The sequence below is a fragment of the Phaethon lepturus genome, unplaced genomic scaffold (genome assembly GCF_000687285.1).
Source record: "Phaethon lepturus isolate BGI_N335 unplaced genomic scaffold, ASM68728v1 scaffold18130, whole genome shotgun sequence".
In the NCBI taxonomy this organism is placed as follows: Eukaryota; Metazoa; Chordata; class Aves; order Phaethontiformes; family Phaethontidae; genus Phaethon; species Phaethon lepturus.
The window spans coordinates 3,115-20,279 of record NW_010514221.1 but is presented as its reverse complement, the minus strand read 5'-3'; the positions used below and the strand labels follow the sequence as shown (position 1 = coordinate 20,279).

Here is a 17,165-nt window from a genome sequence, read left to right as displayed (position 1 = left end):
CTGTCTGCTTTCGTGCTATGGTCTCATAGCACAAAGTTTAGCTGAAAATAAAGGCAATGCAAGAAATCTAAGAATAAAATAGGTTTATTGGAGCTATTTTACATAAAGTAATCAAGACCGAGCAACTTGAGGAACTATTTGTATACCATGGCAATATTCTTGCTGACTCGAAGTTACTGAAGTACAAAAGACGACATACAAAAAGATGCATGCCTCATTTGCCTCTGTTTTTACTGGGACCCGTGATGAATCTGACATCCTTGGGCAGTCAAACAAGATGGACAGCATGGTGTGTGTATATATATGTGTATATATAACATGTACTGTACACATTTTACTGTTAACACATCTGAAGTTCACTCACACATACCAATTACTTGCTCTAATTCTATGAGAATTTTGCTGGGGTGAGGGCAGGTCGCTGAAGCTTTCAAGCTTTGCAGGGAGCTATGGGATAACCACCAGGAATCCTACACTGCGGCGTCTCAGGTCAGAGCCACTGTGTGCTGCTCTCATGCCATGGAGGGTGTTGAGCTAGAGGTGGAAAAGGCTGAACAGGCCCTGAGCTCCGGGGACAGACATAGCTCTGGGACTGCACGTGACTGCTGTCGAGCACTGGTAAGTCCAACCTCATCCACTGATGGCTTGTATTTTTTCATTTTAGCATTTACTAAGCGTGACTCTCTGTTAGCTGCACAGAGGTTTAAACTACAAATAAAGAAAAGAGGATTTGTTCCTTAAATCCCAAATTTTGTTACAAAAGCTGGTGCTTAGATAGCAATTGCTTTTAATTAACAAAGCAAGACAAATTCTTTAATGAAAATACTCCCAGTGCATCAGGTGGAAAGGACACAAATCAGTCTCTGCTGGACAGTGAAGTAACCCATTGGTCTGGAGCATCTCGGTCCCCAGAGCGGAGCACAGTGGTGGCAGCGCGCAGAAGAGCAGGGTGGCACAGGCTTCCCTCTACGTTTCCACCAGCGCGGCCAGAGCTGCTGGGCTTTGGCTGCTCTGGTGCCCTGGCCCTGGGGCAAGCTCTGCCGCGACCAGGACCCCGACTGCTGCAGGGAGGGTAAGGGCACCCTGCATTCAGTTTGGAGTGTCCCCACCTTGCAATGTCTTCTGCACAAGAGCCAGCTGGAGCTACTCTTTGGAGCCTGAATGCTTCTTATTTTCTGAGCATGGGCATCTACCCACTTCTTTATTTTATCACCGAAGGGAAAGAACATGTTCCTCATCTCGTCGGCGGCTTCTACACTTGAAACTAAAGGTTTTGGTCCCTTTATAGAGGCAGAGGTTCATGGACACAGGAGAAAGGGGAGAAAACAACTGACCTAAATCCAATTTTTAGAGATACATCCCATTGATGAGGTAATCGGACTCTTCGGATGTAATAGGTCGAGCTTTTTTAAGCTTTTGTCTCACTAAACGCAGTCTGCAAGCAACCATAAGCAGCAGTAAAGCAGTGATGGCCAAGCCTAAGGCTAAGGGTAACACAGCACCTACAATGAGGTTAAGAGAAATTACACTTTATTTAATACAGTGAGAAATCAGTAGAGAAAACCTGATTTTTTTTCTTTAAAAATACAGCTAGTGTATCACTTAAGTGCTAATATTTGGAGCAACTCATGCCGAGAAACTAAATTGTATGATCATACAAGTTAGGGACAGTTCAGAATATGGAAGTATATTACTCAATTCATTACTATAGTATCTGGATCTATAGTACCTGACTGAAAAACTAACATAATTCAAAATGAATTCACATGGTCAGTCTTACCTGTTTCTGGGACTGGACGACCACCTCCAAGCTGATCCCTCTTTGGCACAATTATGCCATTCCCATTTTTATCATCTGCTTTTTTCCCTGAGGAACTGTTATCTGCACAAAGTCAAGCAAGATAAATAAATATTGCTGTTCAGTGACTCAGGAAGTCTTATCCACAGAACGCTAGAATTAAATAATGTGACAGGAATTAAATTTAGGGGGGGGGGGGAAGCAGTTTAAGAACTTCTGACTCCTATTGTACAATTTTTGGAATAGTGTGAAAACTAAAGCTAAAATATAAATTCAATTTTGCATTGTGAACCACAATGCATCTCAAACAAACACATGTGGGTCATTTTCCACTGAAAAAAAGACAGATATAAATTCTTTTACAAACTTGCATAATGGGGTATCGACCAAAGATACAGCAGAGCACTGTAACTACACAAGAAGAGATAACGCATAGTTTGCTGCCAAGAAGTGTTCATCTTGGGAGTGCAGGCGGCTGCAGTTTTGCTTCACAGGAGCAGGGAGTAACTCAGCTGGGATTCCCTCCTCCTGCCCTCCCACTGAAGTCCTACACAAATAGCTATGGGGATGCTTCGTGCAAGAGTGACAGCTTAATCCACCAACACACCCTCGCAAAAATCAGAAATACGCCAATGTTTTTAAATGTAATGACTGTATTTCTTTTTTACTGATAAATATTGAAGGGCACTTTGACTGTGCTGTGCTGTATTTGCTGGCAGCCTTCGGAAGTGTGACAATGCCAGTGGAAACATACTATGCTACAAGATCTGTAAAATATGAATGTGAAACGTTGTAATTGGAATTACATACAGTGGTGGGCGTTAAGGAAGTGTTTAAGTCAATTAGCTTGGAACACACACCATGCGTAACTCCTACCCACCACCACCAGCTCTGAAACACTGCAGAATGCATCCCTGTCAGTGGCAGCAGCAAATACACACGACCATTAATTAAAGCTTAAATTGTTTCACTGATACTAGCATGAGGTTAGTGCTAATGTCTCCACTCTAAGGCACAACACAGCCTTCCAAGCTCTGGCTTTCTTGTCCTGCACCCGTTACAGCTAGGGGTGCAGAAACACTAACATCACCTGCTAGGAAATGCCTTAGAAACAAGCCACAGCCCTCCTTCTCATTCGGGCTTTTTAAGTTGTTCTGGCATGTAAAGGGAACTTAAGGAAGTCCTAAGTGTAAACTGCACTGGCTTTAAGGAAGTTGTATGGTAGCAGAGCTGTGCAAAATAAGCTGAATGTAATTGAGACCAAAACCAGCAGCTGTTTCCTGCTTCTGTCTTCCCTAAGTGAAATTAAATTAATATTTGTCTTTATTTTGGAAATACCCAGACAACATACGCCCTTCTTAGAGCTGCTAGCCACAAGGCTAGATCTGAATGCCTGTTTTATAAATTTGTTTCCCTGTCATTTGAGTAAAGGGAATATTTAAGTCAACCACTTGTAAAGACATTTGGCAAATATATCTGGAGAGAAGTTTAGTGGGAAAATTTTGGAAGGGTAGAAGAATAACAAAATCCTTTCAATAAAGCTTGTAGGGTTAAGACTTGTGGCTGTTCTTATAGGACTGGAGAGGCTGTCAGAGTCATTACTACTCAACATCTTAATCTGTTATCAACTAGAAAAGAAAGAGATTTCCCCAAACAGGTTTAGGAGCCTGACGTAAAGCATGTTATGTGGGTTTCATTTTGTGTTCACTTTCTCTTTATTTTCTAGCCCATGGCTAGGAAATTGCAATTTATAGCCACTTCCAGTTACCCTATCTAGGTTACGGCTACTGCTGGTGCTGCCTCCGCAGGAAAAACATGACTAAGGCTTGGGCACTCAGTCAAACGTTGTAATCCCAGCCCTGACGAGTACTGCACAACAGCTGGCGCAGGCAGCCTGGGGAAAGGCAGAGACCCCGTGCCAGGGGAATGCAAAGCTGTTATGGTGGTTTATACACTTGAGTTGGCTATGCTGGGGAATGCAAATCTTAAGGCTGCTTGTGAATTCAATCCCTCTGCATGACTGTGTTTGCTAGACTGGCTATTGCTGCTTAGAAACCAGACCATTGCTCACTCCAGCGTGCTTTGCTGCTACTGTATGTTTGCTATATTCATTTACAAGTGCAGCAGTGCCAGAATATGCAGCTGGGCTTGAAAGCTTCCCTGGAAAAGGATGCCAGGGCACTTTGGTGGCAACCATGCAGAAATGCTGCGCTGACCTTTGGAGAAGATGCAATTTGCGTTACTATGGACATATGTCTGCAAAGGGAAAGGACTCCTTTATTGACATCAAAAGCCTCTTCCTGCATCTGCTTCCAACTATGGAAGAAAATGTCTGGCCTTCCAGCTTGGGCAAAAGTAAACCATGAGTCTGTGGCAAAAGACTCCATGCCCTGAGTGCCTGAGGAGGTTCTCTCAGCTGGACTTGGTGTTCCCCTGGAGTCACCCTGCTGTAGAAGAATCCCACTGGAAAGGCAGGAGAGCAGAACAAGATTCACCCATTGCCAACAGTGAATGACTTCTGGGTTGGTTTGTTTTTCCCTCTTTACTGTGAATAGATCCCCTGCTAGGTCAGGTAGAAATTTTAAGCAGTCCTTACCTTGGACTTGCATATTTTCACATTTTCATACTTAAGTATAAATCCGTAAAAAGCTTGTATCAAGTCAGAGCCAAACATGGCAGGGCTGCTGGAGTACAGAAAGTAAGTTAAGGGAAATTTGGAACAGAGAAACTATTAGGAGAAAATAGATTCTGGGACAATTTTCCCCTTGTATTACCCTTACAGGCCTAAAGCTCATATTCCTGCTGTGAGGAACTATCCCACAGCCTAACTAACATTACAGCTTAGCCCAACTGCCTTTAAAATGGAGAAGAGATAATTATGGTGGTCCTTGATGAGGAGGTCCCATTATTGGATAATCTTTATTGGAGTCTCAAAGATGAAAGCTGCTTATGGAGAGGTGAGTAGCAGAAGGAACCTGTCTTTATTGGTACTGTAACCACCACTGTAATAAAAACAAATGTAAAAAAGAAAACAAAGCAACTCCCCAGTCCTGCAACTTCTTGGGAAAAACTTCTGTTCTTTAAAAGTCAGCTGAAAACTCCTGTATCGAGCATCACGTCTAGCAGCCACCTAGAATGTGCCATATACTGCCTCCGGTATGTAAATTACCCTTTATATTAACACCTTCTCCTCCTCTGCCTTGCAGTCACTGGATCTAAGAGCATCACACTTTCCTTCCTGGCTTGTATTTCCATGACAATCTGCAAATGACAACTAAGAAATAAGACAAATGTAGCCCTGAATGGAGTGCTCTCAAGTGAAAAGCTGGAACCTGTGCTGCCTCTGTAAAGCCATATCCCTTAATAAATACCTTAAATAGACAGCTTTTCACCATGTTGACATTAAAGCCATTACAACTTATTTTTGAATTTATAATAGTATATCAGGAGCCTGGATGCTTACAAAGTCAACTCTAGGCCAACAAGCAACATTACTGTCTTGATCCAACAAAGACCTTTACAGTGTGACTTGGAGGCACAGGTTCTACCTTGGCACCAGCAGCAGGTTCGGCACTGTCTCAGGAGACAGTCCGTCGCAGAACAGGATTTCTGCCAGTGGAATTGCTGAACTTCCAAGGCATCTAGCAATTATTGCCCTCCTGAACAGTTTTCCAGACAGGCTTCATGGAGCTGCTCCAGTGTTTCTGTGTCTCTCATTTGTGTAGCACCTAATTATCAGATTTGGTCTGTAACCTCCTTGAGATGGCAGTGATGGAGTGAAATCTAATTAATGGATCTGGGTGGATTCTTAGGAATAGGTTAGCTGCCTGTCTCCTCAACCCCATAGAGACTGTGGTTGCTTGCCAGTGGGGCAGAACTTGAATCTCTCAGGACCTCCGGGAATCATTAATATACAGCACGTGACTCCTACGGAGTTTAAGTGTTTGTATGAGAAGACAGCAACTCAGAGCAGATTTTGGCAGTTGCCCTTTGGACACAGGTAGTTAGCACCTCTTCATGTCCCACCACATGCATCCTCTTTGGAACCAATCCGTAGGTGATTTAAAAACTCGCTGAGCTGTTTGCTGCTTTTTTGGTTAAAAGTATTGGGCTCCTGGGTCAGTAAGGACTCGGTCGTCCTATTCTACAAGGGAATCCTTAAGGATCATTTAACTGAAATAAATTAAATTCTGACTGAGCCTTGTTAAAAGAGCAATATTAAAACCACAAGAATTAAAACCAGACATACTCAGCTGGAAATCTTGCCTGTTTAAAATTAAAAAGATTACAACAGCTTCTGGTAGTACACTAATCACTGAAGCCCCATCACATTTTTTTAGTTTTACAATAATTTCTTTTTATTGTCTACTGCTGTGCAAAAGGCTACCTGAGAGCAAAACCAGTGCAAGTAAGTCACTGTGCAACGAGTAAACACAGAAAATGACTATGAAAAAGTGCCACGCTTTTAAATGCACTTCCAATTATAACCTCCGATTATAGGTTGCCAAAGTTGGTGACCTCAATTCTGGTTTTACTTCTGGATTCACAAGCCAAATGGTTTTTGAGACCTACATAGCAGCTGACTTTCCATTGGAGCCTGCAATGCCCTTTGGCAATTTGACGTTTAGTTTGGGTGGCCCTGTATCAGGTGTTACTCAGGACTATTCGAGCGAGAAGGGTTTGGGGCAGACTTTGTAATTTTAAGATATTCCAATAAGGAGCACCAAGGTCACCTACATTGCCAGAAAAGGGGGAAACATTTGAGAGGGGATTTTGCTATCAGCTCCTACACATTCACCGAGGCAGTCAAATTCTCAAAGAACATTGTTTTCACTCCCTTTGTGGTCTCCGCAGATGAAGTACAAGCATCTGAAGAAACATGAAAGTGCCAGACAGGGAAGTGCCCTTTACTAGAGTCAGCAGCAGAGGGCATTGAGCACTGCTCTGTTGTAACAAGAAAATAAAGCTGTTTATAATTAGCTGCACCTTGGGCAGCAAGAATCATTCTGAACTCTGAAGAAATAAAAGTGGGAGGTCTCACACTCATTTTAGGCTCTGTGCACGCAGTTTTGCTTTCATTCAATTGCCATTTCAGATTATGTTAATTCACCATCAAGAACCATAAAAGACACACTTTTTTTGCAGCTTCTGGATTTCCACCAAGGCAAGGGTTGGTGACTCTGCCTGTAACATTGATATCTCAGGCAAATGGAAGATTCTAGTGTGCAGGTCGGTAGGAGTTAACAGAATCAAAAATTGTTCACTGTTGTTTTCGCTAAACATGTAACAGGGTAAATATGTAGTAATTCCTCTGTGTGGTGTGCTAGTTTTGTGGAATACCCCCTTGTACCCATATCTGTGCAAATATGCTATAAATAAAATACCTCTACTCCGTGCGTATATTGGCGTGTTGCACACCAGGTATACGATCCCACTGTTGGGACAACAACATGACTACACACTGACTCACAACAGGCTTGCAGCCACTACGGAGAATACTACTGGGGACCAGGGGTTGTTTGTTACCAAAGACTGAGCCTTCTCTACAGTGATAAAGGATATCTCCTGCCCTGGAGACATACTTCAGAAAAAAAGTGGCCATAATAATCAAGATACTACTTGGGGGCGGGGAAGAAAAAGTCATCGATTAGCACTAGGAGAGATGCAATTATCCTCACCCACGTTGAACCATACTTTATGTTCTACCAAAGGTACCGCTCTACAGATTTAAAGAGCCTTATACATCAGCTTACACAGCTGAACCTGTGGCAGAATTTATAGTTAGCTCACTGCATGTTTTGTTCCTTAAGACTTTTCCCTAGCATTTCTACATTTTAACTTTTTTTTGCACCCAGACTTGACTTTATAAAGCAATACCTAGTTGTAACTTAATTATTACAAGCTTCTTTTGCACTCTGTACATTTGCAAATTTTTACTCTTAGCCAGGCACCAAAGGACAACTTCATTAATTTCAGGTGCAAGACATTGAGAGAGAAAGTTTTATTGAAGCTGGTTCATTTTAATTCTTACCTGGCACAAATTCACCGATTTTTTTCTTTGGTCCCTGAGAAAGCGATTGGTTAGACATGTCTGCATCCACTGAAAGAAGCGGTTGATTTCTGGCAGTGGCTTTCAGGGTGTTTTCTGCAGAGAAGTTTTCATCTGTGTTTTCTGTCAGACCTGGAGTCCTTTGCTGGGTAGTGCCAAGAGCCGCATGAGTCACCGTCTTCCGGCCTGGGCTGACTATGTTAACAGCAAAAAAAAAATCATTATTTTTATATAGAATTGAAGGGAATGGGAGTGTTCTGATGGAAGACCCTGCGATATGGGCCTTGAGGCAGGCTAAACAAGTTCATCAGGTTCAGACACGTGATGAAATGTGAGTTCCAGATACACAGCAAGTTAACAATTGTCTGCTGTCAATTCTTAAGCAAGAGTATACACATGAACCCTAAAGTGCAATCCAGCAACTGAAATATCAGTGAAAGCCTGGTTCTCCCACTGATCATTTTTGTTCACTTGGGTGAGTGTGGGCACATATTGAGGATGACTAATAGTGAACAAGGCGATGGTGAATCAACTGCTTCCCCTATGTGCTCACATTTCCAGTTTCAGATTCTTGCAAGGTGTGTAACTGCACTTAGAAGCATATCTCTGAGACACCCTTTCAGATCAAGACCAAGGTCCTTGTTTCCAGAATCATCATGCAAGTAAAGAACTGATGTTTAAATGTTGAGAACAGAAAATCTGTCATTTGGGGACCTTGGACAGTTTTGACATGCTTTGAAAGAAAAGGGAGTTAATTTCTTAAGTTCTCTTTCTTAATTTTCTTTGAAAGAAAAGGGAGTTAATTCTGCTGTATGCAGACATGAAACCTTCCCAAGTACTTTTTCCAGTGAAAGCCCCTATGGTGGGCGCAAGCTGCTTGCTCACGGGAAGAGAGGCCACATTCCCCTTGGTCCTTCAGGCTGCGGTTACTTTCACAATCTACACTGAGGCCTGGCACACTTACAGTTTTGGCAGAAAGTTTCATCTGATCCATCAGGGCACTGTCTCACGCCATCGCAAGCAAATGTGATGTCAATGCAGCAGCCGTCATCACAGATAAACTGGTAGCGAGAGCAAACCCCGGCACAGGCTGTTGAGAAAAAAATCTCAAATTACCAAAATCCGAGCAGTAAATGACTAAAATCTGCAGTAGCAAGGAAAAAGCAAAACCACACTATGTCAAGAGGAACCACGAACAAGGCAGAAAGTTGAAGAAAGGCCAGGCTCAGCTATATGATGCTATATTGACACAGAACCTAATATAGCTCATAACCATTCCTTGCAGCCTCATCAGTACTCTGGCAATCTCTTTACTACAGGAATACTTAACCTGGAGGCTGTAGCACCTTACACCTTTTGCAGCACCTCTACAGCACTTTAAATTCTGCTCGCCTAAGCTGAAAGGAGATCTTCCCAGGCTTACAAGACCCAAAAGGGTCCTGAAAATAAATAAATGACATCTCTATGGTTGTAACTGCATTTCTCCAACATATAATTCCTACTACATACACATTCTGTATTTCTGACAATACGTGATTTTACATGCACACATACGGACTATACGGAATCTTTTATTTATTTATTTATTACTTCAGAATGCTGAAGTAATTTGTTCCCACGAGCAATCCATTGACTCCAATACAGCACATGCCAGAATATGAGTTAGTACAAAGTCTTACAAGTGACCTTCACCTGGAAGAACTGATTGCTGCCTGCTTTAATATTTAGATTGCTCTGGAAATGGAGAGTGTTCCTGGACGTTTCATTTTGCATACTCAAAATTTTCCTGAAATCCATTCTGATGTTGTAATTATCAAGTGTTTATATACATGCTTTTGTCTTTCCAACAGTGGTGTAATTCATTGCTTTGTAAAGCATTATCAAATTCAGTGTCTGGTTAATGCTGTGACAGCAAATTGATTTGCATAAGCAAGCCACAGCCTTTGATTGTTACCCTGCTATGTACCAAAAGGCTGAGCAACGCTAAGGAAAGTATGGCAGGAACACAGGCACCCGTTTAAAACCCCTAAAATCATACTTCGAACATGCATCTCCTAAATTTCAGTACTAATAATAGCACCAGTCTTGCGTGCATTAAGGCATCGCAGACTGGTTTAATTGTAGCAGTAGCACTTGAATTGCAAACGGACTTGGGGAATCAGAAAAAGAAAAAAGGCAGCAAATCCCCTGTGTGCTTCACCCGAAAGATACCACAGTATCTTGGTATAAGATGGCAGCAAATAAATAAATCAGCAAACCTCTCTGGCTGCTTTAGCTCAATTAAACATTTAGGAATACAACTCCATTATCCATTACTGGAATACAGGTGTCACTAAACAGATACACAACTGTTTTTTTGTAATACCAATTTATTGCCACTGGGACTATCCTCTCATGTAGAGATACTGCACTGGCATAAAGTTTTCACTGATTCAGGTAAATATAGTGACAATGCTATTTAACCTTTACTTTGTGCCAGAGCAGCAGATCTATACTAGCAGTTTGCTAATTACAATGTAATTAGAAGTTACTACATTAGAAAGCGCAGAACTGACAGCCACTGAAATCTAACTTACTTTCTACCTTTTATGCTTTTTACATGTTTCTCGAGGTCAGAGTTTTAAAATGATGATGGGTCAATTCCAGTTTCAGTTTCCACAGTAACATAATGCTTCAATAACAACCATTACACAGAAAAATTTAAATGCATGAAAACAAGAAACCATCCCATCTTTTAGACTACAGATGCAGGACAATATTATTATTAGACTGTGCATCACACCTACTATTAACTGCTTTTAACTGGTTCTTCCCTATAGCATGAGCCTTGTCACATTCCATACGCCATCTGACTATACAATGAACTGTTAGGATGTGCCTGATACATATGGCAGTATTTAATTTTTCCAAGCCCGCACGCTTATTAGCAATGTAAGGATGAACCTCTGAATGCTTGAAACTATTATTGCTGTAACAAACAAGTGACGCTTGCTTGCTTCCTCATTTTGAAACAGCAATTCAAAACTGCAAGAGATGTCATTATGTAATGAATAAGGGCATTAATAAATAAATGCAAATAAAACACTAGAAATGGAGAGTAAGATTTCCGTCTCCATCAAGACCCTTGCTCTGAATACCACACCTTGGGTGTCACACAGGCAACGGCTCAGTCATTTTCTCACCTACTGCAGAATGAACCATGGGCAGAACGGTCACAGAGACATTGTCAGAGCTCCGCTGACCTGCAGTGTCTGTCACAGTTAGCTGGAAAATATACCCGCCTTCCTGGATGTGAGAGAGTTTCAGTGTTCCTGGCTGTGGTACCTGATTAAAGAAACACAGAGAAAAAAACATTGGTATAAAGGATCTGTCCATAAACTTCTAGGAATAGGGAGCTCATTTCTGTACAATGCTTTTCACGCAGATTAAATACTTCTCTTAAGTCTAGCCGGTCCACTCAAGCATGTGTACCATCAACATGTAATGTTTTGATCTTTTTTTTGCATCCATTTGTAAAAACAAACACACTTACCATTTATGTACTGTTTTTCATGGTACACTCAGTTACCTGGAGCTATGGATCTTAGCACTGAGGAATAAATGGAAACATACATTTAACTCAATTTTTCAGTAATTAGAAATGTAATTTTAGAGGGTAGGTGGTAAAATATTAGAGTATTTTGTTCTCTACTGAGTTAGTCTGTAGACAATATACATGTATCCACAGAAGTTCCTTTTGCTATATATTGATTTGTGATAAGGTGACTGATAGCATTGCTTTATTGATAAGGTTGCCCACCTTTGTCCAGTATGGTTTGACGTAGTCACTTACAACTTATACAAATTGCTGGACTGAAGTTTTCCATGCCCCACATTGAATTTCCATGCCTTGCTCTGAACCAGCAATAAGTTCATCTATAGTGAGTGACCTAAACATTAGGTTTCAGAATGTCATGGGATAAAAATACAGAAACAACTTAAAGTGGATTACATCATTAAGAAGTTAATAAAATAACTTATTTTATGATAATTTAAAACAGGTACCAAGCTGGCGTTACTAGTACAATAGTCATTTAGAAGTTAGTTTGTATAAAATGAGTGTGATACTTGTAAATGTTAAACTTTTTTTAACCTTGTGACAATTACCAGTCACAAATAACTCCAGCAGCCTGAGAACTCAGTAACATACACTTCAGTAACTACAAAAAAGCGCTGCAGGTTTATTGGACATGTAGTGCATTTTTACAAATGAAGCACACAGGGCTATTTTTATAAGTAATTGAAAGGTACATTAAAATCCTCTGTCATTATCTTCAATATTAAAACAAAAATTACAAAAAGATCTTTGGTTCGCTTATTTAAAGTTGTTTTTCATACCTAAAAGAGAACTGGAATTTTTGATAAATATGGTGATAGCCAGATGTAGTTTTATAGCAGTATTAGTATTATGTATTAATACAATATATGTATTGATAAACGCATTTTTCTCTTCTGGTAAGTGAATTTCCTAGCTGAAATTTCTTTCCTTTTCTACTTACATAAATGCACTTAGTTATCTGATCATGCTGTTGATTACCTCCTGATGAAGTACATGACCCCTTAGAATTTTATTCTTTAGTGTATTACAGAAATAAATATGCTCTAAAAAACACCTGCTGCTGTTCACTATGACTGCTGGGAGAACAAATACCATATTTAAAACTCATGAGCCGTGGAGTTCAACTCTCTTCTCAGTGCAGAGCCAGAGACTTCTGAATATGCCGCCACTCCTCCTGGCGACCTCTGTGGCTCAAACCAGACAGTAAATGTCCAGATGATCAACATTTTTAAAAAAAACAACTCGTGATTGCCCCTAAGTGTCGCGGAGCTGCACAGCTACAGCATGTGGGTAGCAATCTGAGAAGCAAATTATCTAAGAAGCAATAATCAGTCACCATAGAAAAAAAAATTTCCACTGGCTTCCTTCTACAATAGGGTAAGATTTCATTACGGTAGTCCTGCCCCCTCCCCCACCTTCTATTTATTCTTTGGTACACAAGTGCAATGTATCAGCTGCCTTTTATCTTATTTAAACACAGTCACATTCTCCCTTGTAGCTATAGATTCATTTATCATTTTCTAAGAATAAATGACATGAAACCCCGTAACTTCAGGATAGCATCTAAAGCACTGAAGACAGCAACGGAAGATTGTATGAAAAAAAATCACAATTATTAATTCAACTCTAAAAATTACATTATCATGGACATTCATCAGGGTACATATCTGTAGGAGAAATCCCTGCCCATTTCAACACAACTGAAAAGTATTTATTTAAGCATGAACATGTGTCAAATTTGTTTTCTGTTATCAAATATAAAGAGATCACCAAGATTAATCTGAATTTTGCAAGTTTAAATGGATATAAGACTTGCTTCTATTTTATGGAGTGACTTTGAGTAGAAGTAAAAACATAAATTTTAATTTTTTTAATTAACTTCCATTTTTTGCCTTACTCTAGATATTACATCACAGATTAATTTAAAGAGTATTTAATTGCTATTTAAAGAAAACAGTGCTGCAAAGGGTCAGACTCTTGATAAAAAAATGTTCATTTATCCAGATGATATCTAGCAAGTATTCTTAAAGCTCCGTTCAAGTCTTTCTGTGTATTACGCTGTTCACACTCCTTATCAAAGCCTTTTGACCTTTTAATTTTCAAGCCAATAAAATAATAAATGAAGATAAACTAACTCACAGTGGTCTTTGACATGACAGTTTCAAATTGCAGTACAGCCTCAAGTCTGACTGTACCACCCTTCCAAAGATGTGGATCTTGCAGTAGAACTTTCAAAAGCACGCAGCACTGGCTTAACTCTTTTGAATATCTCTGCTGTGTTTTCTGTGATGAGTATGTTTATTAAAAGTTACTTGTGCATAAATTTCAGTAACTATTCACCAGAGAAACCCAACTGTCTTCTCAGGGTTCATCCAGCAGCATGTTTCCTAACTGTGACATGTTGATCTTCAATTACCTACACATTACCTACACTGCCCTCTAGGAGACTAAGGAGTAACCAATTGTTCCGTTGGGTTTTTCCATGAATGACAATTTTAGGTTTCAATGCATTTAGCTAGCTCTTTGTGTTAGGTGAAACTGGTTTGTTCCATCATTACACATCTTGAGTAACTTTGCTGATATTGGTATTTTATCTTTGATATTACTGAGCTGAACAGACATAAGCAGCAACTGTACTGTAAGGTACAGCTTGTGGTGGCACTGGCACACATGACCTCTTTGGTTTTGGACTGTTCCCATTGCTGATCCTGTCATCACAGAATCATCTGTCCATTGTCAGCATCTCAGCAACAGTAAGGTCTATGGTCCACACACTCTCCCCTTTACATATCCCTCCCGCTCCAGGTGGAGTTGCCAGTGCACCTTGAAAGCTGTGGGTTGTGAACAGACTGTGAGTAGACTCTGTGAGTTTTAGACATTTTCCCTTTCCTTTTCTGCTGCTCCTAAAGCATTCACAAAGAGGGGCAGGATGAAGAAGTCCTCTCTTGATGGTTAATTTTAAGTTGAAACCAAATTGCAGCTGGCTTAGTTAAGCCAGTGCTGCATGCTTTTGAAAGTTCTGCTGCAAGATCCACATCTTCGGAAGGGTGACTACAGTCAGCCAGTTCTGAATGACTTGAGGCTATATCGCAATTTGAATTGTATGGATGTAATAAAATAGTATCCCAAGATATCTCATAAGGGCTACACCACGTATTTCTTTGCAGTTTCTCCACAAGCATTGAGAGAAGACTGTTGGTGAAAATACCTTCTTATTTTTAGTAACTGAATTACTGAGGTGTCTCTAACCTGGAACACAGAAGCCGAAAAACAAGTGCAGTGAGCACAAACGATGGCAAAAGAAAGCAGAGCTGAAATACAATAGAGTATTAGCATCTACTTGTTTGCTACTGGTTGTCTCATGCCATCCTGCATACAGATGAACTGTATAAAACACTAGAAATAATCACTGGAACAACCTCCCCAGGGACATGGTAGAGTGCCCATCACCAGAGGTTTTCAAAATGTGACTGAACAGGGCACTAGATAATCTCATCTAGGCTCCCTGACCACAAAAGGTTGGACCAGATGATCTATTGAGATTCCTTCCAACCTGAGCTGTTCTATGGTTCTATGAAATAAATGCTCAAGTTGTACGGTTGTCCTAATTTTGGTGCCTGGTAACCATATCCATTTGAATACACATAATATTTTTATCTCTACATTTAAAACTGTGCTATAATGAACACGAAAATCTGCGAATGACTGGCCATGTGTGAGACTGCATGTGTACCTTCATTTCAACCGATGAGTCACCTTGCAGCAACGTCCACTCATACTGCACAATTCCACGGTCATCTGAGCTTTCTCGGCCATCCAAAAGCACCCAGTCAACAGGTGACTGCAGCACAATATCTTGTCCTGCCTTGCACCGTGGAGGTTCATCGTATTCTTCTTCTTCTCCAATAAAAAAAAAAGAGAAGTCCAGTTAATTATCAGGGGAAACTGATTGAGTGATTATTTATATAAAACATATTTTTTCTTGGTCACGGTATTGATTCACCACTGTGCAACTTATTGATTCACCACATGTTCATTAGCGCACATTTTCTTAAGTGAAAGTGTATCTACTTACATTTTAGTTAACTGTTCCATATTCAATGTCTTCAGGAAGTAAGTGCTACATGAGAAACACATTGCATAGGAAACCTCTCTATGTACATGGATGTTTCACTAATATACCAATACCAAACAGGTTTGTTAGCATCAGTGTAGTTTTTTAATCTGAACTAAGGAAGATGGATTTAAATATGAATTACATACTTGTTCAGATAGCAGTTACTGCACACCTTTTATAGCACTCTGCATAACTTAATACACTTTTAGTCGCTTTTTTAATATACATCATTAGAGGAGTGAAAGACTTTTTTAACATAAGCTGGCGTCCTAGTGAAGCAGTGCACACAGTGATTAAAAATCATCAGAAATGACCACTGATTTTAAGTGCCTAATTTAAGACATTCCAAGTTTGATTTTCAGACTATTTAGGATCTGTAGCATTTTGCTATATTCAAAGTACAATTCTTATTGATTAAAATTGTGAGTAATAAGTATGTTTGCCAATCAGACACCGGGTTTTTTCAGGTTAGACTAACAAAAACCGTGGTACATTCAGTGACGTGGCCTGTGAGAAATGGTTTAAGTCATTTGCTCTGAAACCTTCAGGCAGTGCAGGGAAGAGAGAGAGATAAAATATAGTTCTACAAGTCAGTATTTGACAACTTTAGCCACAAGATTGTATCTTTCTGCAGTTCCCCGCTCAAGTTGCATTCCAGGCATGGGATCTTCCCAGCACCCTGAAGTGCCAAGGTGCCTCCTGCTCTTCAACCTCTGCAAAGGATATCCTGTAAAGGATACTGATATGAAGCTCAGAAAAGCATCTGCCAAACACAAATCTGTAGCTTCACCCAGCATGGGCCAAGCTGCACAAGGAAAGAAAAGGCGCTTCCTCATCAGTGTAGGGATTCTCCCTTGCAGGCGCTCCTCTCCAGTTTCAAGAACTTGCTCGAAGGCACGGAGCTCATTGGAGCAGTGGGAAAATTTTTCATTGCTGACTAAACAGCAAACTTTTTGTGTCTTGTTTTTATCAGAAGTAGGTAAGGCATAGAAAAATTCGAGGCAAACACCTTAAGTTAGGAAAACGTAAAAATAACTGAAAACGGGGTCTAATAATAGAAAGTATGAAACAGTTCTTGCTCATCCAGCTGGCACAGAAAGCTTTGCCTAATTTGTATACATCCCGGTCTCAAAATCAACTATGTTTAAAAAGCAGCATTTATGTGCAAAACCAAAAATACTCATTGTCAATAAATTTCATCATTATCGTGCCAGGGCAACTTCTATTTGGTATATATAAGTTATAACCTATCACTGTCAAAAAGAGACTGACCTGGGTCTGAAACAGCACAGCCCATTCTTCCACTTCTACCCTGGGAAATGCTTTCCTGTCACCTGTCTGGTTTAAATGACTCGATCAATGCCCTGAGGGGCAGAAAAAAGCCCCACTTCCCCTGGGTCCTAAGCAGCAAGGGTATTGTCTTCCTGGACTAACTTTATACTCCAGCAGCCAGAGTTGCAATGGCGGGACCGCTCCACGTTGGGGCACGTCACAAAAATTCATGCCAGCTCTTTGCTAAAGATGAGTGAGGGACCAGACTCAAGCCTCTGGTCCCAAAGGATGGAAGCACCATGCCTTTGCTTGTAAGTCACCAGAACACCTT

The 17,165-nt window shown here is 40.5% G+C and overlaps 1 protein-coding gene across 1 annotated transcript; it reads right to left on the bottom strand.

Moving 5' to 3' along the window:
- Window positions 1–1,347: 1,347 nt before the first annotated feature.
- LRP11 (low density lipoprotein receptor-related protein 11) lies at window positions 1,348–16,571 on the bottom strand (the record flags this gene model as incomplete). The annotated part of the gene is made up of 7 exons (XM_010292376.1): window positions 1,348–1,502; window positions 1,781–1,882; window positions 7,830–8,042; window positions 8,812–8,937; window positions 11,030–11,171; window positions 15,179–15,345; window positions 16,353–16,571. Coding segments are annotated over 7 exons (1,124 nt in total), but the record flags the coding sequence as incomplete, so codon positions are not given.
- Between the last annotated feature and the right edge of the window lie 594 nt (window positions 16,572–17,165).